At 50.2% G+C, this 27,785-nt stretch overlaps 3 protein-coding genes across 7 annotated transcripts; all 3 read right to left on the bottom strand.

Annotated features, from left to right (window-relative positions):
* Nucleotides 1-1,122: 1,122 nt before the first annotated feature.
* On the bottom strand, nucleotides 1,123-16,961 carry HDAC1 (histone deacetylase 1). Of its 2 annotated transcripts, XM_057403416.1 has the most exons (15): nucleotides 16,923-16,961; nucleotides 12,523-12,635; nucleotides 11,967-12,084; nucleotides 8,959-9,033; nucleotides 7,638-7,776; nucleotides 6,879-7,020; nucleotides 5,623-5,715; nucleotides 5,219-5,327; nucleotides 4,953-5,093; nucleotides 4,369-4,477; nucleotides 4,133-4,263; nucleotides 3,200-3,346; nucleotides 3,049-3,097; nucleotides 2,631-2,702; nucleotides 1,123-1,358 (listed from the first exon to the last, which is right to left on the bottom strand). In XM_057403416.1, exons 2-14 carry the CDS (start codon nucleotides 12,595-12,597, stop codon nucleotides 2,675-2,677), a joined length of 1,356 nt encoding a protein of 451 aa, XP_057259399.1. In that variant the 5' UTR covers nucleotides 12,598-12,635; nucleotides 16,923-16,961; the 3' UTR covers nucleotides 1,123-1,358; nucleotides 2,631-2,674. The 2 variants fall into 2 exon arrangements, with proteins under 2 accessions (XP_057259399.1, XP_057259398.1); XM_057403415.1 differs by lacking the exon at nucleotides 1,123-1,358 and having other exon boundaries at nucleotides 2,537-2,702.
* A 365-nt stretch (nucleotides 16,962-17,326) lies between these two features.
* On the bottom strand, nucleotides 17,327-24,190 carry LCK (LCK proto-oncogene, Src family tyrosine kinase). 3 transcript variants are annotated; one of them, XM_057403408.1, is made up of 13 exons: nucleotides 23,960-24,189; nucleotides 21,244-21,350; nucleotides 21,051-21,132; nucleotides 20,867-20,957; nucleotides 20,638-20,736; nucleotides 20,419-20,522; nucleotides 20,187-20,336; nucleotides 19,688-19,840; nucleotides 19,045-19,224; nucleotides 18,784-18,860; nucleotides 18,544-18,697; nucleotides 17,957-18,088; nucleotides 17,327-17,655 (listed from the first exon to the last, which is right to left on the bottom strand). In XM_057403408.1, the coding sequence occupies exons 2-13, from the start codon at nucleotides 21,343-21,345 to the stop codon at nucleotides 17,453-17,455; spliced, it is 1,527 nt and encodes a 508-aa protein (XP_057259391.1). In that variant the 5' UTR covers nucleotides 21,346-21,350; nucleotides 23,960-24,189; the 3' UTR covers nucleotides 17,327-17,452. The 3 variants fall into 3 exon arrangements, with proteins under 3 accessions (XP_057259391.1, XP_057259390.1, XP_057259392.1); XM_057403407.1 differs by having other exon boundaries at nucleotides 20,867-21,132; nucleotides 23,960-24,190; XM_057403409.1 differs by lacking the exon at nucleotides 19,045-19,224 and having other exon boundaries at nucleotides 23,960-24,190.
* Nucleotides 24,191-25,343: 1,153 nt separating this feature from the next.
* On the bottom strand, nucleotides 25,344-27,101 carry FAM167B (family with sequence similarity 167 member B). 2 transcript variants are annotated; one of them, XM_057403412.1, is made up of 2 exons: nucleotides 26,700-27,101; nucleotides 25,344-26,143 (listed from the first exon to the last, which is right to left on the bottom strand). In XM_057403412.1, exons 1-2 carry the CDS (start codon nucleotides 26,988-26,990, stop codon nucleotides 25,883-25,885), a joined length of 552 nt encoding a protein of 183 aa, XP_057259395.1. In that variant the 5' UTR covers nucleotides 26,991-27,101; the 3' UTR covers nucleotides 25,344-25,882. The 2 variants fall into 2 exon arrangements, with proteins under 2 accessions (XP_057259395.1, XP_057259394.1); XM_057403411.1 differs by having other exon boundaries at nucleotides 25,365-26,146.
* Between the last annotated feature and the right edge of the window lie 684 nt (nucleotides 27,102-27,785).

Raw genomic sequence — 27,785 nt, 5'->3', positions numbered from 1 at the left:
TGGGAGATGGAGCTGCAGTGAGCCCCAGTGGGATGCAGGGCTCAGCCCACTCCAGTGTGGCAGCCTGGCAGCCATTTTGGGAGACACTGGTTAGAAGAGGGCTGTAGATGCACATCAGGGAGCATGAGCTGGGCAGGGGTCACCTCAATGGGGCACTTGGTTTTGTTCAAGGATGAGGAGATTTCAATTGTCTGCTGTGGTGAAGGGGTAACAGTGTTTCCTAGAGCAGTATTCCAGCAAGGGAAGTCAACTGTGCCATACGGAGCTTTGTTTTGCCGACAGCAAAACCAGAATTAAAATCCTTTGCTTATGAAGCTTGAGTCTTTTGAGCCCATTTCAGGTGTGATGCCTGTTACAGAATTATCCTGCTCTTACTTACATTAAATCATTTTTTTACACTTGAATACCAGATAAAACCCACTCAAGTTGATCCAGAAGATGCTTCCTTCCCCTAACACATTCCTTTTCTGGGTCAGCATTACTTTCAGAGCATCTACTGCATGAAAAACCAACTCCAAACATACCGCAAAGCCAGTGCTGATGGATAAGAACCCAGCTGTAATTGAGGAAGGAGACAAACAACCCCCATGACCCTTAGGAAAGTTGTGAGCACACAGACCCTGTGGTGTTTTGACTTTTTGTGGAGAGAATGGGCATGAGGAAAATTTCAAGGCTATTCTGTAAAGCACAGGGGAAAAGAAAAAACAAACCACAAAACCCCCAAACATCAACCAAAGAAGATGAGGACACCTTTCACCTGCAGCATGGGATGTGCTCCAAATATAATGTTTTGGTGAATGGCATTTAAACCTACACATCCAGCCCTCTTCCTGAAAGAGGGAAAGCAATCCTGCTTCATCTCATCTTTCTTTCCAAAGCTTTGTTACAGCCACTGTGTTTTGTGGCTTGGATCTACATTATACTTCATTATCACGACCAAGCTACCACTCCATTTTCCATCGATGGCTCTGAGAACAAATTAAACCCCAGCCCTTAAGCATTTCCTCTCAGCAGAAAGCAGCACAAACTCACACCACCCATAGAAACGTACCAGTTTTATTACAAAGATTCTCAAAATTCAAAATAAAAGCATCTTTAAAAAAACACACTATATCCCCCCAACCCAAAGGTACACTGATCTCTCTCACTTCACATACAAACACTGAAGAGCTGGAGTGAGGTGTCACTCAGATTCAAAAAGAGACTTAAAAACTCATGGTGGAAAAGGGAAAGAAAGTATTTAAAAAAATAAAACATTTAAAAAATAACCTGTGTGAAGTTAGCAGCATTATTAGAGTTGAAACTGTCAGCAGCGCTCCGTGGGAGGTACAGATCCTCTTAGGGCCAGAGGAATCGCCCTGAGGAAGGAGAGCAGCGAGTCAAAACTGCCTGCAAAACTTCAGCGAAGTATTTCCCCAGAAGCTTATCTAATGATCTGCTGTACACAATGAGATGCAAAAGAAAGGCCAGTTCTGGTCACAAAAAAGACCTCCTCTGCGTGTGAGATAATGTGTGGGAGCAGGAAGAGGAGTAGTTATAAAAACAGAAACCCATCTGCTGTTCCCTGATAAAGATAACAGCTTAGGAGGCTGGTAAGAAGGGTCTCCTTGCTTACTGGCCTTGAGAGCAAGAGAGAGGAAAGGTTTGGTTTGATAATGTTTGTAACTTCACTTCAGAGAAGAGTTTTTCACTGACTGACACACATCAACAAAAGATGTCAGCCAAGTTCTGTTCATGAATGGTGGTTTCAGGGTCAGGACACGGATCAGTACTGAGGAAAGCCCACGATGGCATATGCAGCACGGGCTGAACCAGCAGGGAAAGCAAAGCAGGCAGCCAAATGGGCAGTAACTCAATTCCCTCCCCAAAAAGGGGCGTAGGTGTAGAAAAAAAGGTATAAAAGTTTTATCCCTTCTCTTACTCGAGATGTAGAATGCCACACCAACTGGATCTGCAAGAGCTTGGAAAGTATTAACCACCACATGAGGGTGATTTTCAGTTTGCTTTTTCCAGATCTACACCCTCAGGGCTCTGGGGCTGGTTCACTTTTCAGATTACTTTTAAGCTGCTTCGTCTCTTTCCGCAAGTTTGCTGCAGGGAGGTAGCCAACTCTATTCAAGAACTGCACTATTTGACCCTGAGAAGCGGCACCAGCTTGCAGTTACTTGCCATGATGGAATCAAATTGAAAACCAAAGGAATAATTAGTTTCTCACAGCCTTCATTTAGGAACTTGGATTCTCCCACAAAACAAAAAGGAAATAAAACATGAGAAAGAAAATTCATGGCCATCTCTTTCCACATAATCTGAAATGCAGATACTACTTCTATTTAAATTATTCTTTTCCAAGGGTGGTTATTTCAGAGGAAAGAGTAAACAAAGGAAGTGATTTTTTTCTTAAAGACACACTATAAGGAGGCAGTGGAAGGCAGGAGTGAAACTTCCCAGTCACCAAATCTGGGCAGTGCAGGTCTGTCTACTCCGCAAAATCCTCCCTATCTGCTCCCAGCGGAGTGCAGCAAGGAATAATTTACAGTTCTCAAGTCATTTATATATTTATATAGAAATATATACAGAAACATATATAAAATATAAATCCTATGGAATAGGAGGCAACCAGAGAAGCTAACCTATGACAGCTACACACTGACAGTACTGTCCAGCTGCAGCCATCTCAGGTGGATTTCATCTCTTCCTTCACCCTGTGGAAGCAAGCAGTGAAGAATTTGGTTCAAACAAGCAGCCCAAGCTTTCATAACAAGTCAGGGTTGTTTGTTTAACCCTAAAAATGCTGCTTATATGCCCCATCTTCATCTAAAACTTGCAACATGTTACTAATGAAGGAACAGTATTTTTAAGCCCCTTCCATGGAGGCTCTCACAGTGCCTTATCAGATGTGGGGTTCTACATAGGCAAATTTCTTCCCATTAAGAGCCCATGACAAAGCCACCCAAACCACCATGTCTCTCCTCCAACCCCTCAACTTGTGCAACATTCCACTGGTGGAATGAGTGCTATTTAATCGCAGTGCCAGGAAATGGGGCTCACCCTTTGGGTTCTGCTTTCTCCTCTTTTGCCTTTTCCTCTTCTTTCTCGTCTATGAAAAAAACAAAAAGACTCACAGTAGTGCAGTAGGAATGTACATGTCAGGCAAAGTTGCAGAGCTGTGAGGGCTTCTAGTTCTAGCTCTCATCCTTACCCTTCTTCTCCTCTTCCTCCTTTTCCTCTTCTGTTTTCACACGTTTAGCTTTCTTGAAGTTGGCAATGTTTTTGCGCCCTCCTTCCCCTTCATCTTCAGAGTCAGAGAATTCTTCATCACATGATATTCTCTTATCAGAATTGCGAACTGAGCATGAAGAGGACAAGGAGTTGTTTCAGGAGATTTAGAAGTCAGGAGAGACCAAGCACTAACTTCTCCATGTGCATCTACACAATGGAATGAACTACCAAGCCTATGTAAGTCAGAATTAGGCCATGATAAAGACTTTATCTTTCTATGTGCTGTATCTTTTAGCTCATCACTCCAACTACTCATGCCCAAGATGCCAGATCACATGTATGACTTGGAATAGTCATACTACTTGGAATAGCTACAGTGTGATGTCTAGACTTGACGGTGTAAGAAGGTTAACCAGCCTCACACTGAGAAAATCTGCCTGCCAGATCTAAAGGCCATCAGCCAATCTGGATACAAACTGCCATTTTCACTGTGGAAGACAACCTGTGGGATCAAACCTGACAGTCTCTCAGAAAGCATCCTGTCATAGCACCTCCATCACAGGAACTGTTTAAATTCTCACATTAAAGCCTAGGTTCTTTCATTATGGAAATCATCTGCCAATAGCACTACTTCTCCAAAGGAAAAAAAAAAACCACAACGAATCTATCAGCCCTACAGTGCTGAGCTTCGTCACTTTATCTTACAACATCAGTTGGAAAGATTCCAGCTGAAGGACTGCAGAATCAAGCTGTATCTAAACCATAGCTCCCATAGCCCTTTATGAAGGTAACTCAGTCTGGAGCCTGCATGTTTCTCCAACTAACACATCTTGCCCAGCTTTGACACCCACAGGCTCTGTAACAGTACACTGCTCAGCTGGGCAACACAACCACACCAGAGACAAGCACGTACTTGAAATGCGTTTCTCAGGATCTTCTTCTTCTTCATCCCCACTGTCTTCCTGAACAGCATCCTCAGGAATTGGCTGCATCTGGACACCAGGGGCATGAGGCAGCATGCGCAGATTCTCAAAGAGACGTTGCCTAGAGCCAGCCAGGAAAGGAACACTTCCGTCAGCAAGATGCTATCCGTGGCTGTGAAGCCCTCGGTGGAAGGTGTCAGTCTCGCGAAGAGGAGCAAACACTTACTTGATCTTCTCGAGATACTCATTGGTATTCTGGTTAGTCATGTTTGAGGGACTGATGTGGAGCTTAAAGTCTGGTCCAAAGTACTCAAAATAGTCATTATACGGAAGTTCTGCAGGCAAGTTAAAAAGGAATAAACACCAAATTACCACTGAACTGGTGATGAAATACAATAAACACTTTATACTTCTACAGAAAAACACAACTGCATTTACCTGGGCATAGGAGCCAAAGCTCTCCTAGCCCAAATTCAGATCAAAGCAGACAACTTGGCAACCGTGCAGTCAAAGCTTACTTGGCAATTAAACGCTGTGCACACCTAAGTTTTCAATACAAGGTCATCTCATTTCAGTAAGTTGGCAAGGCTGCTGTGTACCTTTTGCTGGAAGGGGAGAGCTACAGGACTATAAATGCAAACAAGAAGAGCTACTGCAAATGAAGGCATCCAAAAGCTCCTCCGAAGTCACAATCAAGAGCTAATGAAACATCTCAGGGTTGCTACCTCTCCCACAGCACCATCACTGTCCTGTGCTCTGTTACTAGAGTATCCCTTAGTCCTTCAGTCTTTCTTCAAAGGGGAGAATTACCATTGGGAATTTCCGTGTCCAAAGCCACAGCAGTCTCATAGGTCCAGCATCTAGCCACATTGCGGATTGTGTAGCCACCTCCTCCCAGCATCAGCATAGGCAAATTAAAACTTTTTACAAACTCCACACACTTGGCATGACCTGCAGCAAAAGCAGCGGGGGAAAGTGAGGTCACAGCCTCATGGCATAAGAACAGCAAACTTTTCCATGAAATCTCATTTTATCAGTTATGCCCATCCAATAAAGGCACTGCACAGTATTCTTACCTTTGATGGTCAGATTAAAACACCCCAGCCTGTCCCCTGACAGAGAATCTGACCCGCACTGCAAGACAACTGCGCTAGGCTGGAACGTCTCCATCACTTTAGATATAACCTAAACAAGAAACTTACTGTTACACACTCTCCACAGGACAGTGTCACAGCAACACACTAATATCCATGTCAGCAAGTGACATGAAGACATCCTTAGTATTCCCACAGCTGCTGACTCCCCTGTATTGGTAACACTGAGGCTCGTATGAAGAGACGCTTCCTGCTGACAGGCTGCAATTGTTAGAGAGGAACATAGACTGAATCAATCTCCCCAGAAATCGGCTTAATGAGCTACCCAAAGACAAAGTATGAACCACAAGGAATCACTCAGCAAAGTGAGTGATATTCAGACTTACCGGCTTGAATATTGCTTCATAGGACTCATCATCAATTCCGTCCCGGAGGGGATAGTTGACAGCGTAGTACTTGCCTTTGCCTGCACCAATATCCTATTACAGTGGAAGACAGGAGAGACCACAAGTCACCAGAGAACCAACTGCAACACAGAAATTGTTCTCCAAATTAGGAAGGAAAGCCTGGGATTCCATCAGTGTAATCTGAATGTAAACCCAGGATTTGTCTCATGGACAAATATTGTCCTGGCAGAAGGCAGCAGGAGGCAGTTGACTCCAACCGCAGCTTATTGGCAGAAGTGGGTGCACTGGCCCTCAATGCTCAGAGAAGAAAAATCTGCTATTACATGTTGTTCTGTGCACACAGGCTCTCATTTCCCCTGGCAAAGGCACTTTCTTACACAGCAATAAAACTGGCAGCCAAAACTCTAGTTCCAAACCTGTACAGTGCAGAGATGTGCAGCCCAAAATACCAGTCTGGGCTAACTGTGCAGCCTAGTAACTGAGGGAATCTATATTTAAGACTATATATATACATATACATATTTACATTTCCATTATCATTCTCATAACCAAGTGTTTTATTAAAAATAAGGGTTTAATTTATGGTGCAGAGTTGCACCAGGCTGCACCAGGAAAGAAACTTGCAGCTGCATGCAGCTTGGCATTACCACAGACAAACTCTAAGCAGGGCTGAAAAAGTACAACTCAAGTGGAAGAGAAAAGAATTTAAATCAGAAGCATATGAAAAAAAAGTAAAGAACCTTTCACCTCCAAGAACAGCATTCTGGCAATGTCACGAAGTGAACCACACCTACATCTAAACCAAACTAGTGCCATGTTTAACACCACAATTCGTGAACCTGCAGAACTGACTCACAGGAGGAAATGCCAACAAGATAAACCAGCACAGGCGGAAGTACTTCCTCATAAACCTTCACCCCAAAGCTTGCATGTCTGAGCTTAGTTTCCAGGTAGCCACAGAGGACCAACATGCCATCTTCAGAGTCACTTTTCTGAGCATAATCCCACTGGAAGGCCACCAAGAGACTGACAGCAAAAACCTTGGGTTTATTACTATACTGGCCATGATTACAGGGATAAGGCACCCACTCCAAGAGCTGAGCCCTCAGAAAACGGATGCCACTTCGAGAGCAGGAAACTCGAGGAAAACACTGATTTTAGTCAAATTAGTATAACAGCAAACATGGTAGAGACCAAATTCCAGGGTAATTTTTTCACTAAGCCTTCATTCTCACCCGCAGGTCCCCTGTTCCTGGGAAGTATTCACCATACTTATGAAAGGACACGGTCATCACACGGTCTGTGGTATAAAAAGCTTCCTCCACGCCGTCTCCATGGTGGATATCAATGTCAATGTACAGCACTCTCTGGTGATACCTAGGATCAGAAAGAAGTCAAAATACTGCATTTCTTCAGAGCAGAAAATGTCTTCATCAGCACAGCAAATGGGAGGAGAGGAAGGAACCTGGTGCTAACCCGCAGACTGCCAGCTACCAGGCAGCTCCCTCTCCGGGATCTACAAGCAAAAGAGCTGTGAAGAACAGACACGAGCCTTGGTTGCCAGTAGAATAGAACCACAGAGGAAAATGAAGTGGCTTCTGCTGCTGCAATTGATCTTTGAAGGCAGACTCAACTCAGTTTATTCAGATTCAGCCAACAGACTGCATTTTTATGTCAAGCCTCCCACTGAGGTCTGCCTTGAGCCAAAAGCTGTCACATATTAGAGCTGTGGCCCATATTCCAGGGTGGGTGGTAAAGGGAAGGGTCTAAAAGCAAGCACACAATGCTTCAAGCTTCCTGCATAGTGCCACCACTAGACACAGCCCTTGAGAGAGAGGGTGCTGCACCCCAAAAAAATAGCTGATTAAGCCCTCCTGGGAAAACACAGCTTAAAAAAAAGCAATAAAAAGAGAAGACTGGGAAGAAAGCACTAAGGACTCAGAGGAAATGCAGCAGAACAGACAAACAAAAGGGGTAAACAGCAGTGCCCATACTTTAAGAGTTCCAAAATAGCCAAGACGATATCATTGACATAACAGAAGCCAGAAGCCTCTGACTTCTTAGCGTGGTGAAGGCCTCCTGCCCAATTCACTGCAATATCTGTCTGTTGCTTGTTCAGCTTCACAGCACTGGCTGTTGGGAGAAGAATTACACAGCGTTAGCACAAGAGTAAAGGCCCATGACAGAGACCAAAGGGTAAAGCACTGGTCCCTTATGGCTACCTCTCTGCTTATGTGTGTGTTTGTGTACTTCACAAAGCACAAGGCTAAGGGTTTAACACTGGATGCCTCCACAAATGAACAAAAAGCAAGGGAGGAGACATGCAGCTGTGTTTTGTCTGCATACACCTTTCGTAGCTTCCCACTTCTGCCTCAGAGCATGAAAGCTCCACAAATACACAGGATTCTAGCTGGGGTGACAGCTGAAGACAGTTGAGATTTCTCAGTGCCCTGAACAAAAGATTTTAACAAAAGGTCTTATACAACATAAATGTAGGTCATTCACTGAACATGCATTCAGGCAAAGGAAGTTCTATTCCCCCAACCCCTTTCAAAAACATTCTGCAAATCCTGAAAGTTTACCAGATTCAAAACAAATGATGTATTCTGTGGAATTAGGACCAGAGAGCACACAGCTACTTCAAAAGATGCTGCAGGCACCCTGTTTGTACTGCTGAGCTACATTACAGGAAATAGAGACTTCTAGATGCCACTGTGGGAGTAGCAGCCACAAAGTTTTAATACCTTTGCATAGGGATATCAGTCTTTCTGCTACAAAGTACTTGAAAATAGCAAAAGCATTTTAAATGTTGCAGCTTTCAGGGAGCTTACTGAAACCTTGCAGATTCTGTTTTGCCAGGTGTCCATGAGACACTGCCATTTTGTTAAAAACAACAGATAAAGTGGCCCTTGTCTTTCCTTTTCAGGTTCTGCCTGCCCTGAGTCAGAATGTTAACAACTTCTTTTTTTTTTTCTTTCCTGTAAAGCTGACATTGATTTTTTTATTAAATCCTTGTTGCTGCTGTGGTTTTGTTTTAACTATATTGCTGGTGATGTTGTTATACCAGTTACAGAGCTTCACATACTCAGTGAAGTAACCTGGACTAGTGAAGACACACTTAATAAATGTAGAGGGATCTGTCAATACACAAGGCTTGAACTCCCACATGGGAAGAAAGCTGGATCTAATTATTAAGGAAATCAGAAATATGTTCACAGAGCTTCCCCACCACAACCTACAACAATGTATTTCCCAGACAGAATGACATTACACACATCTGTTTAAAAGGAAAGAACATACAACTCATGAGCTTACCAACTGAACCTCCGGCAGAGAGCTGACAGAACTCAAACAGCCCATCAAACACAGGGCAGTCTTCCCCAACATTAACTTAAAAAGAATACAGAAGAGTTAGCAAGACAAAACTTCAAGTGGCAAAGCTTATACCACCACTCATTTAAAAAGCTAGCCAGGTAAGCGAGCAACAGTTTTAAACACTTACAAAACATGAGCATAATCAACCTGACGATGCCTGACAAGGCAAAAAAGGGTTTTGTTGTAGAGAAGATGCTCTTGACTTGCAAGAAAATAGGAAAGCAGGTCCCAAGAGCACGGGTGAGAGCAGCACTCCATCTACTGGGAATCCAGAAACCAGGCAATCGCAGTGGAAAATAAGAGGGCAGGGAGGAGCTCCCAGTGAGAGCTGTGTAATAATACCCATACATGTCCTCAGCTGCAACTCAAGGTGGATTTACAGTACTCTGCTCTGCTCAGGCAGCTCGGTCACCACAGGCACATACAGGCTGTGCAAAATGGGGACCACCACTCCCTGCTACACTGCACAGGCCATGCTGCTGCCTGGGCACCATGTTTTTGTGGGGGTTGAAGGAGGACAGTGTTGTTTGTGACTATAGAGTGACACCAATCTCCATTACACAACCCCCCAGCAAGGGGGAAAGGGTTTTGTTCCTGTTTCCTGCTGTATTGCTGATGAGGAGCTGAGAAAGCAAACAGTGCCAGCACTGCAGGAGAACATGGGGAATGGCAGGGAGTGGTGGGTACTGGATGAGAAGTTCACATCCACATCTCTTTTGTTACACTTCATAAATTCCTTTTACTTCACATTGGGCAACCAGTTTTTAAGTTCTCAGCAGTACTGTAGTTCTGGCCTAGATAAATTTTTTACTCTGAATATTTCCATGATTAAAAATTAAAACAGTAACAACAGACATATTGAATCTAGATTTTGCAAGATTTACTTTTACAAAAAAAAAAAATCTGTATTTTTGTAACAACATCTGTAGAATGTTTTCTTCTGTGTTTAATGAGAAAGGCACCACCAGCACAGCTCTTGCAGCACTGGAAACTCATCACTCCACAGACTCCACAAAGACTGTGTGGTAAGGGAGCCTGAATGGCCCCAGTTTGGGGCAGGGAGACCCAGAATGAAGCAATTGCTCCTGCTTTCCAATTGCTCCAGCAGGGCATGGCAACTGGCAGAGTTTGAATAATCAACTCAAAGAGGCTGGAAACTTTCCCTGTTAAGTGAGGAGAATTTAAATTGTTGATTTCTGCATGCTTCCCATCACAGCAAATTAAACTTCTTGCCCTTTAGGTGACAGAGCAGTTTTCCCAACTCCTCAGGCAGGCAACGGACATGAACAGAATGAAATCAGAGCCTGTTCATTACCTTTACTGCCACTCAGAACTTTGTGGGCAGCACTGACATTACTTGAAGGCATCCCTCTGCTATACCTGACAAAGAAAGGAACTGCTGTGCAAACAGATGCCAGTTGGGCTTTTTCCCACCTGGAGATTCAAAGCAGCCAGGACTGCTAAGGAGGGATTTATTAACAGGGGTCAATCACTGACTGTAGGCATAAATCTCTGGCATAAGACAATGAAGGGCATGGATGCTCCTTTTTCCTTGCAATGGGTGGGTGAGCAGCTTTGTATCTGAGAGAGCACAATCAGATAGAGACCAGCATTAAAGGTGGAAATATTCTCATGGAAATCATAGCAGCTACCCTTCCCTCAAAGGGAAAGCTGAAGCATCAAGCAGGCTAGAGTTCTGCCCCTGGACTTGGGAGCAGTGACCTTGTCTCCTATATCCCTTTCTCTGTTCTGAGCCACCTGTGCTAGTTCTCTAGCTACACAGGCTATTTTGAGGTCCTGTTGAAGCAGAGCTCTGTCTTCTGCGTGTTTTAAGATTAATTTTCATATTTTGCCTCCTCCAGATAAAAATGGTTCTGTGGAAATAGAGTACAGAAAATGCTGACTACCAGAGAGCAGAGTGGGGTTTTTTTGAGCTTTATCTGCTTCAGGAGCAAAGCATTCAGTTTGTGTAAATATGTACTTTGGTACGTTAAGACATACCATTTACTGTAGGGAGTCTTTCAACATACATTACTTATGAACTATGTTACCCATTTTTGCTTATGCCTTAATACCTGTCCCCTTCAGCTCATACCACATTTTCAACTCCTCTACTTCAGACTCAAGACCTACAGCTCCTCCAACTTGCAGACTACACTTACTCCACCTAAATAAAACCCATGGGCTAAGAGCTTTTTTCTGCCCTTGAGGACTGCAGTACACAAGGCCAGAATGCTGTTTAAATTAACTTGGAGCCCTCCCCACTATACATACTTGCTAGAAATCTAGTTTGCCACAGCTATTGCCAAAGAACATCAACTCAGAGTTTCAGAGACCACGAAAAAAGGTTTCTGTAACATTAAAGTCACCTTTAAAGGCCCCTCCGTGGACTGGAGAGGTTGGAACAAGAGATTATCTCACAAAATAAACCATTCTAACACCAAGCGGACATGTATTATTGTGCATCTCAACCTTCCCCCTACTTTCAAACGGTCACTACCCTGAAAATTCTTCAGATTTACTGCAGATTTTGAACACAACTTGTAAGTTGTGAAGGGTTTTTTTTTGTTTGTTTGTTTTAAATTACACAACCCTTTCCCCACCTCAATACCCCTGGTTTAAGGTAAGCAATAACACAAAACACATGCAGCTCATAAATGGAATAGTTCAGTCATCTCTGATTAGAAAGGCAATTTTGAAGAGTTTCCATCAAAACACAAGACCAAAAAAGACAGCCAGGTCAAAGGGTTTTCCTCAGCTCTTTTGGCATATTAGCTAAAGAGAGGGACCCATTCTAAAAATGCATAGTTTAACAGAAAAATCAAACCCAAAGTCAGGATAAAGACAATTTCCTGCAGTTCTTCCTACTCTTTTTTATCACAAACCTCTGAAGCTGGCCTGGGATTCCCAGAACCACAAGTTTTAACAATGGCAGGAATAATGCTTACATCTTTGCATCTGCTTGCTGTACTCAGACATGTTATCTGGGCGAATAGATCTCAGAAATTTTATGTAGTCATCACTGTGGTACTTGGTCATTTCTTCTGCATTTGCCTTGTGAGGGCGCTGCAAGGACAGAAAAAGAGCGAGGCTCATTTTGCAAGACATCTCTCTCCCAATTCCCATTTCCAATCTCAGATTCACTCCCAGGAACAGCAAAAAACTCAAACCAGCATCATTAAACAAGGGAAACTTATTTTCAACAGTTAAGAATGTCACTACCAGAGACTGGCAAGTATTACATATCTAGACAAAGAAAGTATTTAAGTTGCAGGAAGAAAAGCAATTTTCCAGTCTCCAAAGTTTATCTGAAGGAAAGAACATCTCATAAGCAAGCAGAAGAAATACATCAAAAAAACTGGTTCCTTTCCTTTTCCTTTCCCTTCTCTTCCTTTTTGGATTGTCAACAGACAACTTACAAGTCTGAAGCATCAAACGTAAAACCTAACACCTAAACTAAGGTCTTTCACATGAATTTCTCTTCACAACCAGCCCTACACTTACATATATCTCCATCTTCCTGTACAGGCCATAGTTCAGCAGTAGGTTGTGGGTCATCCGGATCCTGTGGGGCTTCATTGGATGTCCCTGGCCATAATAGTAGTTTCCAACATCACCTGGGAGCAGAAAGGATTTTATTATAGCAGGGAAAACTACGAATTCCTTCAATCGGGATCACAGCAGAGCCACAAATCCACCAGGTCATCTGTCATTTTATTTGTCCTTCATCAGCTCTCTGCTCCCAGTGGAATAGGGGCTCCCATCTTGTTCACAAAGGTATCTGCACGGATTCAAAAAAGCTTATCCAAGAGTCAAACAAGACAGACATTTGTAAATTAGGATATGGCCAGACAAGGAATTATTTAATGCCAGTTCTGAAGACAATAATCTAGGAAGAGCCTGAACAACCTGCACAAGAGGAAGGAGCTCCAGATTTCCTGGGCAGGATGAGCTTTGGGCATCACTTCTGCCTTCCTCAAAGCACTCCAGCTCTCCAATGTCCTCTCCAGGTGGTTCAGGCTCACTGTGGTACCTCACATCTACAGCTCACAGGTTTCGCTGTGAAATGCAGCCACGCTCTGAGCAGCACACCAAGAGGTACATGAGTCTAATCCCAGCTCAGACAGTGACTCACCAGTAGGAGCACATAGCCTCTGCCTCAGTTTCTTACTATTTCCCTAACAGAAACAAGATAAAACCCTGCCAATAAGCAAACACCACAGCAGCTATAGTTTTGCCATTTTCAACCCTTATTATTGCTGGAAATCCTGCAGAAGAATCTCAGTCCCACACACAGACACACCTGATGAGCTATCTGTGGGCATCAGCATTAATGAAGTTGGCTTCCTGTCAGTATATCACACAGATAAATCACACAAATTTATCATCCCCGTATGTGGACGTTCTCCTACCTAAGCAAAAGCTAAGCTCATGCTGCACTCTCTCATAGCAGGCACTGCTGGGTCTCCCCCCTTCTCTCCCAGGGTACTTATTTTCATAAAACTTAGAAATTTAATTCACAGATTTCTGCCTCCTGTCTGATTTGGCTGCAAGAGACAGAGTCAAAACTTGTAGAGAGCAGGAAATGCAGACAGCTACACACAGCAGCAGTCTGAGGGTGGTAAGGCCCTGGCACCGGTTTCCCAGAGAAGCTGCGGCTGCCCCATCCCTGGCAGTGTTCAAGGCCAGGTTGGACACAGGGGCTTGGAGCAAACTGCTCTAGTGGAAAGTGTCCTTGCCCCTGGCAGGGGGTTGGAACTGGATGAGCTTTAATGTCCCTTCCACCCCAAAACAGTCTGGGATTCCATGATTCTACGATAGCACCATGCAAGCCCCATTTTACTGGGAAACCAGACTAAGTTGTTCATGTAGTTGTACAACTCCCCATCAGTTTAGGAAGCAGGAGACCCAGTCCAGTCTGTCTGGTGACTCAGATGGGAGTATTAATATTTCATCACCCGTCTTAACATTCAGGAGAAACTGCTTCCCCAGTGCACACATATGTAGTTTTTCCTCCTGTGAACGTGGCTCTATTTTTTAATCAAAGTAGATGCAAACAGTGCAAATCCTACACCCAAGCAACTCTGCTGCTGGAGCTTACCTCTCCTGTGGCACTAAGATGAAACAGGGTGCCCTCTGCATGAAGGTATTATATTGGGGCAACTATCCCTTCAATAAAATCAGGTTAAATCAAGCTTTGGGGAATCCTGTAAGAGATGCGTAAAACCCTATCTAGAAAATACAAGCACAAAACTACATGAAGCTTTGAAAAACCATCATCTTCACCTCAGTCTGCCTGCAAAAGGCCCTAGGCACGCCCATACCTCTTCCAGAGCCTGATGATATTCACTCTGCTAAACACATCCCACCACAGGTCCACCAGAGTAGCAGACTAGCTTGTCTGCTCATGGATGTCAGTGCAGATGAAGTGTGAACTCAACAGGTACCTCTTCCTGTTTGCTAGGGTTAAGCAAGTCCCTACACAGGGAGCCTATAAAGGAGAAGCAACTGTTCAAGCTCAAACCTTTGCATAAACCTCAGCACCCCTCAGGTTTTCCAGGAAGGACCCTTAGGATACCCAATTATCTTTTCCTGCATTGCACCTAGACCCTTCCCTACAGCTTAGGTTCCTTCTCCAGCACAGGATGCCCTCCAACTATCTGGAATTTATGGAACACCCACAAGCCACCCAAAACAGTTCCCAGGGACCTCCTTTCAGGGTGCAACTACCACATTAGATTGCACTGCTCAACCTCCCTATGTGGAAAATAAGACCTTAACAAACTAGCCTCCCTCAACTGCGGATCATGCCTTCCCCAGGAAGCACACTTTTACCGTAGGACACACTGGGGATGCTTGCCAGCCACTTGTAAAAGAGCAGTGGAAAGAAGACCCTAAAACCTCACCACAGAGTGCAGCTATAGATGAGAGCATGTAACGGTAACTTCACATAGCTACCATGCAATAATGACGACAAGGATAGCATCTCTCTTAGCATTTTCAAGCAAAATGCCTAGTAATTTCATATTTAAGACATCACTGTGTGCCTTTAAAGATTATAGCTTGTCCACAAACTGCTGCTTTGTGAGCAAAGTGGCAAGCTGCTTTGTGAACATGTCATATTCCAAATCCAGGGATAACTTTGGACATCATCTTTTACCCAGCATCCAGATCATGTGCACATGTGTGGCATTCTGTCACATCCCACAAGCACTCTAAGTTTAAAACAGGCATTTTAAGGGGCAGGGCTCCAGCACTCCCTTGTATTTTGGTAAGATTGCACAGAGATCAGTTGCATGGTGAAACTGGGCTCAGTTTCACTGCACCTATTGCTCTAAAACAGATTCCTCCTCACCCTGCTCTCCTGGAGGCACTGACTGAGTCAGAGACCCTGCAGACTGTCATTACAGGTTGCAAACCTGCTTAGATTGACTTGTCCAGAGAAATAAAAGCCCTCACTACCTGCCTGACACATGCAGCAGTTTAGAAGAGCCCCACTTCATTGCTGGAACACTGAGCCCATCCACTTTGCCAGAAAAATTAGTGAGGTTTTTATTTGATTTCACAGACTGAACACCATGAGGAAACAGAATTGTACAATACCTTTCACAGCCTCTGTTAAAAACGAGCTTGCCCATCACCAAGGCAGCAGTTCACCCCTCCAAAGGGAGGAGGTTGAGAATGTGCAGATTGTGATTTCTCCCACAGACTATGGGGTAGAAGCCATACATGATACCCAGCTTGGGATTTGGCCAGCCCTAACACCCCATTACTTCCCAACTCCAATGGGATGATTATGTAGGCCCAAAGAAATGGGTCTCAGCCTTGTAACAGAAAACAAAAAGAACCAGTCTACAGTCCAGCCAAGTTCACAGCCAGAAGGAAACAATGTTCCCAGACACAGGAAACTCCCTACAACCAGTCATGCAGTCCTTCTGGCTCCTCACACCTCCATCTTATCCCTTGCTTGACAGCCAATACCACTGTCCCAAACTGGAGCTTCAAAAGAGCCTCTTCATAATGTGGCTTGAGGAAGCTTAATGTCCCCACAATCCATCCTGTCCCCAGCACTTCCCGGAGTCCTCCCCATTCTCCTAGAAACCTTCTTCAGCATGGCTCCCAAAGCCTCTCTTGTACTCATACCCTCCTCTCCATCCTGGACCCTTTACAGCCTTTCCCCACTTTGAAAGTCTCTACATCTCCATACCTCCCCACCCTACACTACTCCTGTCTCTCCCCAGTGCTTCTCCCCTCTCTTCCCCGCACTCTTCCCTTTCTCCACTCCAATGCTTCCCCATATCACCTCCATGCTCCCATGCTTCCTATGCCCGCAAGCATCCTCCATTCTCCAACCCTGCTACAGTCCCCACATAATCCTGTCCATATCCATGCCCTGACCCCCATACCTCTATGCCCCTATCGCTCCCTGCCCTCCAGTGCAGACCCCAGCCCTCCCCTGTCCCTCAGTAGCCCCAATACCCATTCCTGCACCCCCTCATGCAGCCTCTGCCCAGTGACCCCCATTACTCCTCTCACCATCTTCAGTGCAACCCCCAACCCTCCCCTGTCCCTCAGTGCCCCCAATACCCATCTCTCCGCCCCCAGTGACCCCCATTACTCCTCCCACTACCCCTCCCACCACTCTCAGGACAGCCCCCAGCCCCACCACCCTCCCCAATAACACCCCTACTACCCTTACCACCCCTGCGGCCTCCAATGACCCCCATTACCTTCCCCCAGCCAACACCTCACCCCCAAGCCCAATGACCGCAATTACCCCCAGTGCAGCCCCCACTGCCCTCCCCCATTCCCTACCTCCCCTCTCCCCACACCCAGTGCCCCCCTCAGCCCCCCCATCCCGGCGCCCCCTGTGACCGCCCCACCGGTGCCCTGCGGCCCCTCACCGTCGTAGTAATAGCAGACTTTCCGCTTGGTGCCCTGCGTCAGCGTCTCCTCAGAATGGCTCCTGTGAAAACCACAGTGAGAGCAAGCAGCACCACACAGCCAAGGGCTTCATCAGACATCACTTGCGGGGGTTCCTGCCATCACTGGGGCTGAAGGAGCTAGTGAGGCCCATGGGCGAGCATCTGGCATGGGCCTCGGGCAGCCCCTGTGGGCTGGAGGCCGGGTTTGCGCCCAGCAAGTGCAAAGGGACAATGTGGGGGGAACCCAAACGGCCCCACATCACACCGTCAGCCCCCCCCCCCCCCCCCCCCCCCCCCCCCCCCCCAGCCCTCTGCTCTTTGGAGTCATTTGTCGGCTTTACCCATCCATCCCCTCCTGAAGGAGTGAAATCTGCTCCAAAGACTTGAAGTGCTTCAAATCTTTACTGCTGAGGTCCAGGCAGCACTGGCCAGCACCCCAGGTAATGTACATAGAGTCTGTGGGGACCTGGTGCATGGGGAGCAGCTCCGGGCACCCCAACCCATTGTCCTTATGGCTGCTGCTGGTACTGGCCCTCAGTGGCGGTGAAGAAGTCCTCCAGCACGCTCTTCATATACTCAAAGGTGGGACGCTCCTCAGGCTTCTCCTTCCAGCACTGCATCATCAGTTCGTACAACTCTTGCGGGCAGTTGTCTGGCTGCGGCATGCGGTAACCACGCTCCAGGTTCTGTATCACCTCAGGGTTGGTCATTCCTGCGAGGAAAGGCACGCAACACTGCGTCTGGGTCACCCCCATGTTGCAGGTAGCACCCTACACTTGCAAATCCTATGGGAAAGCTTCCTTCTCCCTCTACTGCCACCGAAACCCGCCGTGGCTGGCCACATGCATCAGGAAGTGGTTGAAACCATTGCGGGCTGTCAGGGAAAGGAGCCAGATGGGGCAGCTGGGAGCGTGTGTGCGTGCAGGAGTGCATGAACACACTCCTGGGTGTGCGCTTGCGTTGAGTGCGTGTGTGTGAGCCCTTCTGCTGCACAGCTGCTGGGAAATCCTGACCTGGATACGGGATCCGGCCATAGGTGACGATCTCTGTGAGCAGGATGCCAAAGGACCAGACATCTGACTTGATCGTGAACGTCCCATAATTAATAGCTTCTGGCGCCGTCCACTTGATGGGGAATTTAGCCCCTGAAAAACAGCAGGAGTCAAGGAGAAATAAAACATTACAGCTGAGCTGGAAACATCCCTCTCTGTGTAACTGGATGTGACAACCCTGAGGCTGCTTCTGTCTCTGCTGTATGCCTAGGGACAAGCTGGGTTTGGTGGCAGCCAGCTCACATGGATCCCTGCTGTTTGGCCAGCTACAGAGCCCTGAGGCAGGCCAGCAGCCCTGTTCCTGCAGTAGCCACCAGGCAGAGCTGTCACCCCACCAAAAGCAGGGTTAGGTGGGCATGCAGGGACCCCGCAGCCCTCCTTCAGCTGGGGGGAGAGAGATGGAGGGGAAAGGGTCTCTGCACCCTCCTGCTCGCCTCTCCTGTGGTCACAGGCAGTCCTGTAGCTCCCAAGCCACCTCAGGGACCCCAAAAAGAGGCTGGGGTGGGTGGGGAGTGTTTCTCCTGTAGCCCTGAGCTGTGTGGACAGACCCTCACGAGCCGTGTATTCGTTGTCCTCGATGAGCCGGGCCAGCCCGAAGTCGGCAATTTTGCAGCACAGAGTGTCCGACACAAGGATGTTGGCAGCCCGCAGGTCACGGTGGATGTAGTTCTTGGCCTCTATAAAGGCCATGCCCTCAGCAATCTGCAGTGTAGAGTGATTGCAATTAATCACCACCAGCATGACAGAACCCTCCCCACCACCAGCCCCACAGCTCTGCCTCCCCTCACCTGTGCTGCCATGTCCAGCAGTTTATTGATTCTGAGCTTGATGCCTTCTGAGGTCTTGAGGAAGTCCACAAGGCTGCCTGCAAGGAAGGTGGTAGGTCTCAGCAGCAAGCTCCCAGCTGGTGGGAGAGCTGTGATGCAAGGGCAGAGTGGGGAGGGAGGTGAAGGATGCCAAAAGCAGCTTGAGATCCATAAGCCAGCACCAACCACTGGATGAGAACAGCCGAAAGACCACGGCTCTTCACAGCATCTGGGTGCTCTCACCCTTTTCCATGTACTCTGTGATGATGTAGATGGGCTCCTTTGTCACCACAGCATACAGCCGCACCAGTCGTGGGTGCTGCAGGTTCTTCATGAGGTTGGCCTCTGCCAGGAAGGCACTGGGTGACATGCTGCCCTGCTTCAGGTTTTTGATGGCCACCTTAGTGTGGCCATTGTAGAAGCCTGCAGAGAAATGGGGCAGAAGGTGATGGGAGAGAGGGACTGCTGGGGGATGCATGGCAGGGAAGGAGACAAATAGGAGGGCTACTCTGATGCTCTACAGCATCCCAAACCAAAGCTGCCCAAGCAAGAGATGTTGGAGGAGGCAAAGTTTGGTTGAAGACACGCCATGGACCCTTGTGCCCTGGAGGGCTGTTGGCAGCAGGACCATGCTTGCCACCTCCTGGGCAATAATCTGTAACTGCATTTTAACTCATCAGGCAGATACTTTTACATGTGGCTTTCAAGCTCCAGGAGCAAAGGAAGCTGTTGGTTGCTGGGCTTTAAACAGGGAGGCTGGGGGAGCTGGGCAGCAGTGCTGAAACCAGTCCTGTCCCAAACCATCCCATCCCATCCCATCCTATCCCATCCCAGCCACCACTCATGGGAGCAAAGGCAAGGAATTACCCCAGTGTCACCAACTCACCCATCCAAACTTCTCCGAACTGTCCTGCTCCCAGCTTTTCCACCAGCTTCAGCGACTCCCGTGGAACCTCCCACTCATCCTGCCACCAGGGCTTCTGCGGGCGCTGGGTCCGGCAGGGCTTGCCCAGGCGGGTGCACAGCCCATCTGAGCAGCCTGCAGCGCAGGGCACAGGGCCTGTGTCAGAGCAGGCCGAGGGCACAGGGCACCCAACACAAGCTACTGACTGCTGGGGCACAGGTAGCAGCATGTCCTGCTCATCCCATCCTGTCCTCTCCTATTCTGTCCCATCCCATCCTGTTCCATCCTATCCCATCCTGTCTCATCCCAGCTGGTCCTGTCCCATCCCAATCCATTGCATCCTGTTCCCATCCCACCCTATCCTATCACAAATGGTCCCATCCCATCGCATTTCATCCTGTACCATCCTATCCTATCCTATCCCATTCCAACCCATTCCATTCCCTTCCTGCAGGCAAGACCAGCTCCAGGTAGTACCTACGTGTGTAATACTCCACCAGCTCATGCAGGCTGCTGAAGGCGATGCGGGGGGAGATGTAGTACCCCCCCTTGTCCATGTTGCGGATCTTGTAGTGCTTCACCGTCTCGCCCTGGTTCTGGTCGAAGTCCCTCACCGACAGTGAGTAGGAGCCTGGGAAGTCAGGGACCATGTGGGTCTGGGACCCTGACACTCCTGTGCTTCCCTGTGGCAGGAGATGCCAGCAGGATGGTACCTTTGGAGGTCTCGCTCTCTCGGATGAGGAAGGAGCCGTGTGTGTTGCCCGAGGCCAGGAGCTGCCGCTCTGCATCTTTGCGGCTGATGTTTTTGAAGAACCACCTGAGGACACGCAGGGCAGAGTTAGGGCTGGGAAAGCTCAGGCCACCTTCACCCACCCTGGCTCTTTCCCACTCTGCCAGGACACAGCTCCAGCTGCTTCTCAACCCCTACTCACGGCTCAGGCTCCAGGCTGTTCAGCAGGGCCACAAAGTTGTAGGGGATCAAACCCTCCTGGCCGGTGGTGAGCGACTGAGCCTTCCACCATTCCCCACTCCTGCAAGGACACAGTGAGGTAAGACCCTCCTGGCTGCTGGGATCTGCATGGATGCCCCTGGCAGCACTGGGATGGTGTGCAGTGGGGTGATGCAGATGTGGGTGCTGGGACACCTCTGGCAGTCACTCACTCTTCCAGGATGCGGAGCTTCTCGCCCTTCTGCAGCCCCAGGTCCCCATTGTGCTTGGGCTCATAGTTGTACAGGGCCACCACCAGCTTATCTGGGAGGAGGGGCAGAGGGACAGGGTGGCAGTGGCCAACTGTTAGCCATGGCTGCCCCCGCCATGGACCATAACTTGCAGTGGGGACCATACCTTGCAGTGGGGAGCACGGTGGAGATGTGGCCTTGTAGGACACTAGTGGGTCTTGCACCTCGGAGCCGTTGCGGATCAGCCTCTGCCAAGGGATGAGGAGCCCTGAGAGCTCTCACCTTCCTGGGGTTTGGCCAGCTCTGGAGGTGTTTGGCCACCAGTATGGGGGGTGGGGGGTCTGCTCGCTCCCTCCTACCTGGGGCTTGCTGTCGGGCTCGATGGGGTAGTTGCAGTGCTCACAAATGTCAATGTTCTCGATCCAGTCCTCGTCATAGTCTGAGCTGCAGCAGCAGCCCATGGTGGCTGCAGGGGGTGATAGGTGGTGAAGGAAGCCTTCAGGCCCCCCTTCCACTCCAGCACATCCCCATCTTTGAATCTATACATCTTCCCACATCACATGGCTCATCCCACACACTCTGCAGGTCCTCAGCTGAACTGGAGGCATCCTCTGACTCCCCATATTTCCTCCTAATCATTTTGTTCTGGCTTTGTTAATTAAAAACACCGAATGCAATTAGTCCCCAGTCTGAGGCTCCCATTTCCCACTGCCACAAGCCAGCCAGCTCCTTCAGACTCTGCAGCCCTTGGGCTGGGCCCTGTGTTCTCCATCAGCTAACAATCTAATCATGAGTATCCCATTACCAGTTAATACAATGGCGTGTTTTACCAGACACTTCCCTGGCACCACAAGCAGCTCCTGGTGTAGAGGTAGGTGCGAGCACTCCCCCACCAATGCTGCATCACCTCTGATTTCCTTCCCCACCCTGCAGGTTCCCCTCATGCATTCACCCCATCACTGTACTCCTGTTTCTCTTTCATCAGGGATGTCCTTTAAGTCCTCATACCTGCTCAGGGACCCCTCATCCTTGGCAGGTCACCCTGAAACATCAAGGTCCCCCCAACCTCAAGCCACAGTGATGCCAAGCTGGTGTACCTGACACCACAGTGTGAGCACTGGGGCAGCCTGGCAGTGATGCCATGAGCAGGGTGTGGACTCTGCAAACCAGCCATCAGCTCTTGCCTTGCCATGAAAGCCAATCATGACGCGGGGCCGAGATCGCTGGCAGTGCCTGATGTGCAAACAGCAGCCAAAGCCCTGGAAAAAGCTCTTCCACAGAATCCCTTCTGCCTGCACCACCGTGATTTACCTCCACCAAGACCCAGCCCCCAAACCCTCCTTTCCAGGCTCTGCCCAGGAGCTCTGGGGGCTCTTGGAGACCCCAGCACGGTTTTCACAGGCGCTGGGTGCCAGTGGCAGGTTGGGACCCCCACACCATGCCCCAAAACCAGCACCTGGAAACAGCAGCCACTTTGGAACTCTATCTGGCAGCAGGTGGTGAAGGTGTGAGGGTCCCATCCGTGCCATGCCCTGCAGCAAGCTGGGTCCCCAGGAGACCCAGACTGGCAATGTTTGCTGCTTGATTTCCTACCCAAAGGAGCCATTGCACGGCTGTTTCCAGAAGCACATGCTTAAATCCACCTCTTTCCAAGGTAGCGGGGGGCTTCGTTTGAGTGTGTGCCCCTATGGGTGGCTGGGGACACAGAAAAGAGCCTCATAGGGGGACCCCAAAAATGGTGCAGGGTCCACAAGGTGCCACCAGCCACAGATGGCCATCGGTGATGGGTGATCTGGGAGAGGAGAGGGCAGGTGAGTGAGCTCCTTGCCCATGCTGTGCAACACCACTTTGGGGACTCAAAGGCTAAAAACCACCCTGATGCCTTCAGCTTCTGGTTACAGCTACTTAGGAACCCCTTTGGCACCCAAGGAAAGGGGTTTGGGCGCATTACAGCTCCCTAATGCAGGCAGGAGGAGAAGACCTACCCACAGCCCTTCAAATGCCTTCACTGAAGGCAAGGGTTGCCAGGAGGTATTTTTTCCTCCCTGCACCAGCTGGGGTGAGGAGGGAGGTGCTGCTATTGTGCATTTTTGTCTTAACACACTCAAGCCACAGAAGAATTTCCACTCAGTGGCCATGTCACCTGCACAGTGGAGGGCCTTGCTGGTGAAACACCATGTTTGAACTGGGTGTTTGGTGCCTGCATCTGGTGCAACTGAATTTCTCTGCAAGGGATGTGTAGGTGCCCCAGTCCCATGCTTTGTCATGTCTGCATGTGTGCACGCCTGTGCATGAGTGTCCTTGCATGGCTGTGTATGTGCCTCTCTCCGGAGCATGTCTAGACCCCTGGTTCATGCTGGAGGAGTTGCCCTGTGCCAGCCCTTCTGCATAAACTTCTCCAGCCAGGTCTGGTTGGCCTGTTCACAAGTATGGGCAGGCGTGAGGAGGGCTGAAGGATGGACTGACCTTGTCCCTGACACTCTTCAAGGCTCACTGTGGCAGCCTGGATGTCCCAAAGGCAGCTGTGACCCAGCTGGATGAACCATGGCCCCAGAGCTGCTGTTGCAGCAGGGAGGTGTTCAAACTGAGAGCATCAAAACCAGGCATGTCTCAGTGTCTGAACCCCCAGACTGGGAAGCAGACCCTGATGGACCAGCACTAAATTGCTGCCGGTCCCACACTCCTCTCACCCAGAGCCAGCTAGGTGAGAGCTTGGTCTTGGGACCACAACTCCATCTTTGCCCTGAAAATGAGGCCTTGGGGAGAGTCCTGTGATGGGGATGGAGCTCCCACCGTGGGCAGGACTTTTAGGCAGGCAGAGAGCACGGGGACAGTGCCTTTCACCCTGACTGGGAGGCCATGTAAGAGTGGGGAGCACAGCCTATCTCCCCCATTGCTCGCTTGGGCACCAACGCTCTCACTCCTCCTGCAGCGATGAGCCCAAACCCCCACTTCCATCCCTCCTAGGGGTAACTTCAGAGAGTGCAATGGGACCTCCCACCCTCCACATGCACCCAAGTGCTCTCCAGCTCCCATCCGGACAATGCCAACCCTCTCACCCCACGTCCCCATTACCTGTTGGCAGCGAGGCAAGGACCAGCTGCTCTCAGACTCCCATGGCCCAGCAGCAAGATGAAGACTCTGGCCCTGCTCACATCCTCTCCATGCCCAGCAGGAGTGAGGTGACCCTGTGAGGAGCAGAGACGAGCCCCCTGCTCACTCCTGCTCAGTGCCTGCCCTGGCTTCCTGCCTCATGAGCAAACTCTAGAGAAGCTGGTTCACAGCTTCAAGCACAACCGCAAGAGTTAGCGACAAACCCTGGTGGCTTCCTGCCATCCCCAGCATGCAGGGCTGCTGCTCTGGGTGTCTCTGATCAATAACCCTCAGGGAACGAGTGAGCAAAGGGATGCTGAGCCCCTCAGTCGCTGGGAAGCAGGGTCCTGCAGCTGGGAGATGCCCTGCGAAGGACCAATGATGGGCAGGACGGGATTATCCCCTGCTGCTAGAGCAGTCCTGGCTACCCGAGCCCCCCTGGTCCCCTGCACTGTCCCCTCTCTGGTGCTCAGCATGGGCACGCTGGCACCTTGCACTCACCGTGACCCATCAGACCCTGACATGGGCTGTGGGACTCATCCTGGACCCCGCAGTCCCCACTTTGACCATCACAATGGGGTTACCCCAAACGAGGCACCCCAAGAGCTGTGGTGACAGAGGCTGAAGCCAAGGGGCCACACTGTGACTCAGACAGGCTGCCAGCCCGTGTTTTTGGAGACAGCTTAAGGCAGAGCAATCACCACACTACTGTCTTGGCCTTTGAGATGAAGCCGCAGGTCCCTGCTGCCAGCTCTGCAGAGGCAGGGGCAGGAAGCTCAGCTGTGACAGGGGCATGGTGGTGGCACCTCCAGACGCAGCATCCACTTGGGCAGGGATGTTTCCCAGAGACAGCAACCATCCCCTTCCCATCCTGCTCACCAACCCCAACAGTGCCCCAGGCAAGGGGGTGTGGGGAGCAATGCATGGCCCTGGGGTGCGCCACAGCTAATTGGGGTGCATGTTGGGTTCTTCCTGTGCCCTGCTGCTACCCTGGGAAGGAGAAGCAGCCCCTGCAAATTATCCCCAGGTCAGCCCACACCTTCCCTGGCACTGCTGGCGAAAAGTGTTCTGTGGAAGCCACATTCCCCAAGAAGCAACTTCTTTTGTGAGGGGTTTGCTGTTAATGAAGGAAGGGAAAAAGCTAAAATTAACCCCTCTGGTAAGGGCAGTGTTGTCAGCCCTGGGGGCTGCTACCCTGCTGCCAGTGTAGGGCTGCAGGGGGTTGGAGATGGAGCAGGATGGGAGCATGGGGGCTGAACCCTGAGCACAGCTCCAGCACCTTCTGGCCTCAAGCCCCAAAATCAACCCCTCCATTCGCTGCTGAGTTGGGGACAAGGACAAGCGTTTCCTGCAGCCATGCAGCCCAAGCACCCACTGTGGCCAGGGACACCTGGGGACAGGTTGGCCATGAGGTCTGCAGAGCAGAGACAGTGTCTCCCTGACAGGAACTGGTGAGAAGTTGCTATCCTCTGAGCCAGGTTGGGGAAGGAGTGATGGAAGCACATCCCCCCCCGCTGCCCGCAGGTCCCCCATGTCTGGAGGTTGAGGCAGGTGCCTGGGTGCAACAATGGGAAAAACATCAACTCTCACTTTCTATTCCTCCTCAAAGGGCTGCTTCCTACATTTGCCACTGCAGTTGACCCCACTGTCCTTAAGGACAAGGCAGTGGGTGTCCCAAAATACCCTGTGCCCAATGGGGATAGTGGCATTCCCATGCTGCTGTGGCATGGCATTGTGCTCAGGGCAGGGCTGGCAGAACCAGGGCTCAGCACTGCCTGCTGCTCCACAGTCCCCAAGGGGTTTTAGGAGGGTTCTTGAGCCCTGCCAAGTCTGGATGCACCCATGGGTTCCTCTGAGGCTCCCATCCAGGCTCACTGCTGAGCACTCCATGGAGTGCTGCTACTTTCAGCAGAGGGAGAACCGCCGGGAGCTGATGTTCATGCGGGTGATGCCGATGTGCTTAAGTGGCATGGAGAGCAGGAAGGCGGCCTTGGGTGGGATGTTGCAGAGCAGATCCGAGTCTTCCTCACAGCCCTCAAGGCCAAAGGTAGCATCGTCCAACATCTCCTTGTGCTGGTGGCAGGCCTGCTCCACCTTCAGCTGGTGCAGCTGTGCCCGCAGGTGCATCAACTGCTGTGCCAGGTGCTGGTCCATTGCCTGCATCTCCTGCTGCATGGGGAGATGGGCATCAGGGCTGGAGTGGGACCACTATCTGCCCAGGCAGCAGGGCTGGGGCTTGGCCAGGGCACAAGCCCACTGGGGACCACATGCAGAAGTGGCCCTGGGGTTAGCAGGGAACCCTGGGGTCAGCACAGGGTCTGTGCTGCAATCACAGCTCGTGGTCAGCTCATATTTGTACACACATGGCTGTTGCCACCCAATGGAAACCACCACTGCTGTGCCACCACACCAACAAAATCCACTGCACCAGCAGAGAAGGCAGGAGGGGAGTGACAAGTGCAGGCCAGGACAGAGCCATGACCCCTGGAGTTGTGCTGGGGACACGGGCAGAGCCATACATGCCCTGCAAAAACCCCACGTACACCAGCAGTGCTGGGCAAAGGAGCAAAGCATCGTGTTGCCAATGCAAGTGCCTTGGCCACAGCACATCCTGTTGCTGCTGCATGAGGTCGGGCTGCAGGCACTCTCTCTGTGCCCCATGGCCCCATCCCTGCTTTGGGGTCAGCCCTTTGCCACCCCAGTCTGCCCAGAAGCAACTCACCAGCTCCATCCTGAGCCACTCCAGAGCTGCCTCCATGGTGGCGAACCCACAGATGCCACCATCATGTTGGTCTTCGGGGTGCCCCATGCTCTTCTGTGCTCCCCTCGTTCCCCCGGGGGTCTGAGCGTGCCAGGGCTGGCCCCGCACTCGGGCTTCCCATTCCAGGTAGGAAGGTCTCCGCGTCTGGAGCTTCAGTTTGGCCGCCAGTGCCTTCACGCTGTCCAGGCTCTCTTCCTTCCAGGCAGCCTCCTCCTCACCCAGCTCCTTGAACTTGAGCTGCTCAAGGGCCATGGTGGCACCCACCACAGACCCCCCAGCACTCCGGGGTCACCTCTCTGCACTCAAAGCCTCAGTCCAAGCGGAGCCTCTGCCTCACTGCACCCGCAGGGCAAACGACACGCTGACCACCCGCAGCACCCACGTCCTGGCTATTTATTCACCTCCTGAACCCTGAGGGTTGGGGACGCTGAGGACAATTCCAACGGGAGGGGACTCTCCTTATCTAGAGGAGTGCGAAGGAGGAGGGGTTTGGGTGTGTTTTGTTGTTTTTTTTCCATTGTCTTTCCTTGTTTTACACGATTGTGCCCCCCGGGAGGAGACTCCCGGTTCTTCGGGAAAGCTGCCACTCTCCACTGGCACACCCTGGCGAGGGGCGCCGGGGGGCAGATTCACTCCCAGAGGCAGCGGACAGGGACGGGTGTCCAAAAAAATCCCGAGGAAGGAAAAAGAAACCGGGGAGGGTGGGGGGTGGGGGGTGTCCTGTGGCACGGGAGGGCTTTAAGGTGGAACCAGGTCAGGATGTGCCCACAACTCTCACCGCCATCCCGCCAGCGCGGTTCCCAGCGGCCGAGGGTGACGGGTCTCGCCCTTGTCCCATCACCGGCACGCAACCCCCCCCCCCCAGCACTCCCCATACCCGGTTCCCTACTGCTCCCGGCCCCTCCATCCTCCCTGTGCAGTCCCCAAATCCCCTGCCAGCCCCTGTGTTCCCTCGCTTGTCCCTTCCACGGGCCCACGCCAGGAGCCCCGGTGGCGAGGAGCCTCCGCCCGACCCCCCCCACAACTCCCCGCCCCGTACCCGCTGCC

The sequence above is a fragment of the Pezoporus wallicus genome, unplaced genomic scaffold, assembly GCF_028554395.1.
Source record: "Pezoporus wallicus isolate ANWC-B61680 ecotype Strahan unplaced genomic scaffold, APGP_CSIRO_Pwel_v1 contig_8232, whole genome shotgun sequence".
NCBI lineage: Eukaryota > Metazoa > Chordata > Aves > Psittaciformes > Psittacidae > Pezoporus > Pezoporus wallicus.
Note: the sequence above shows the minus strand (reverse complement) of the source record. Positions and strands in the feature narration are given on the sequence as shown.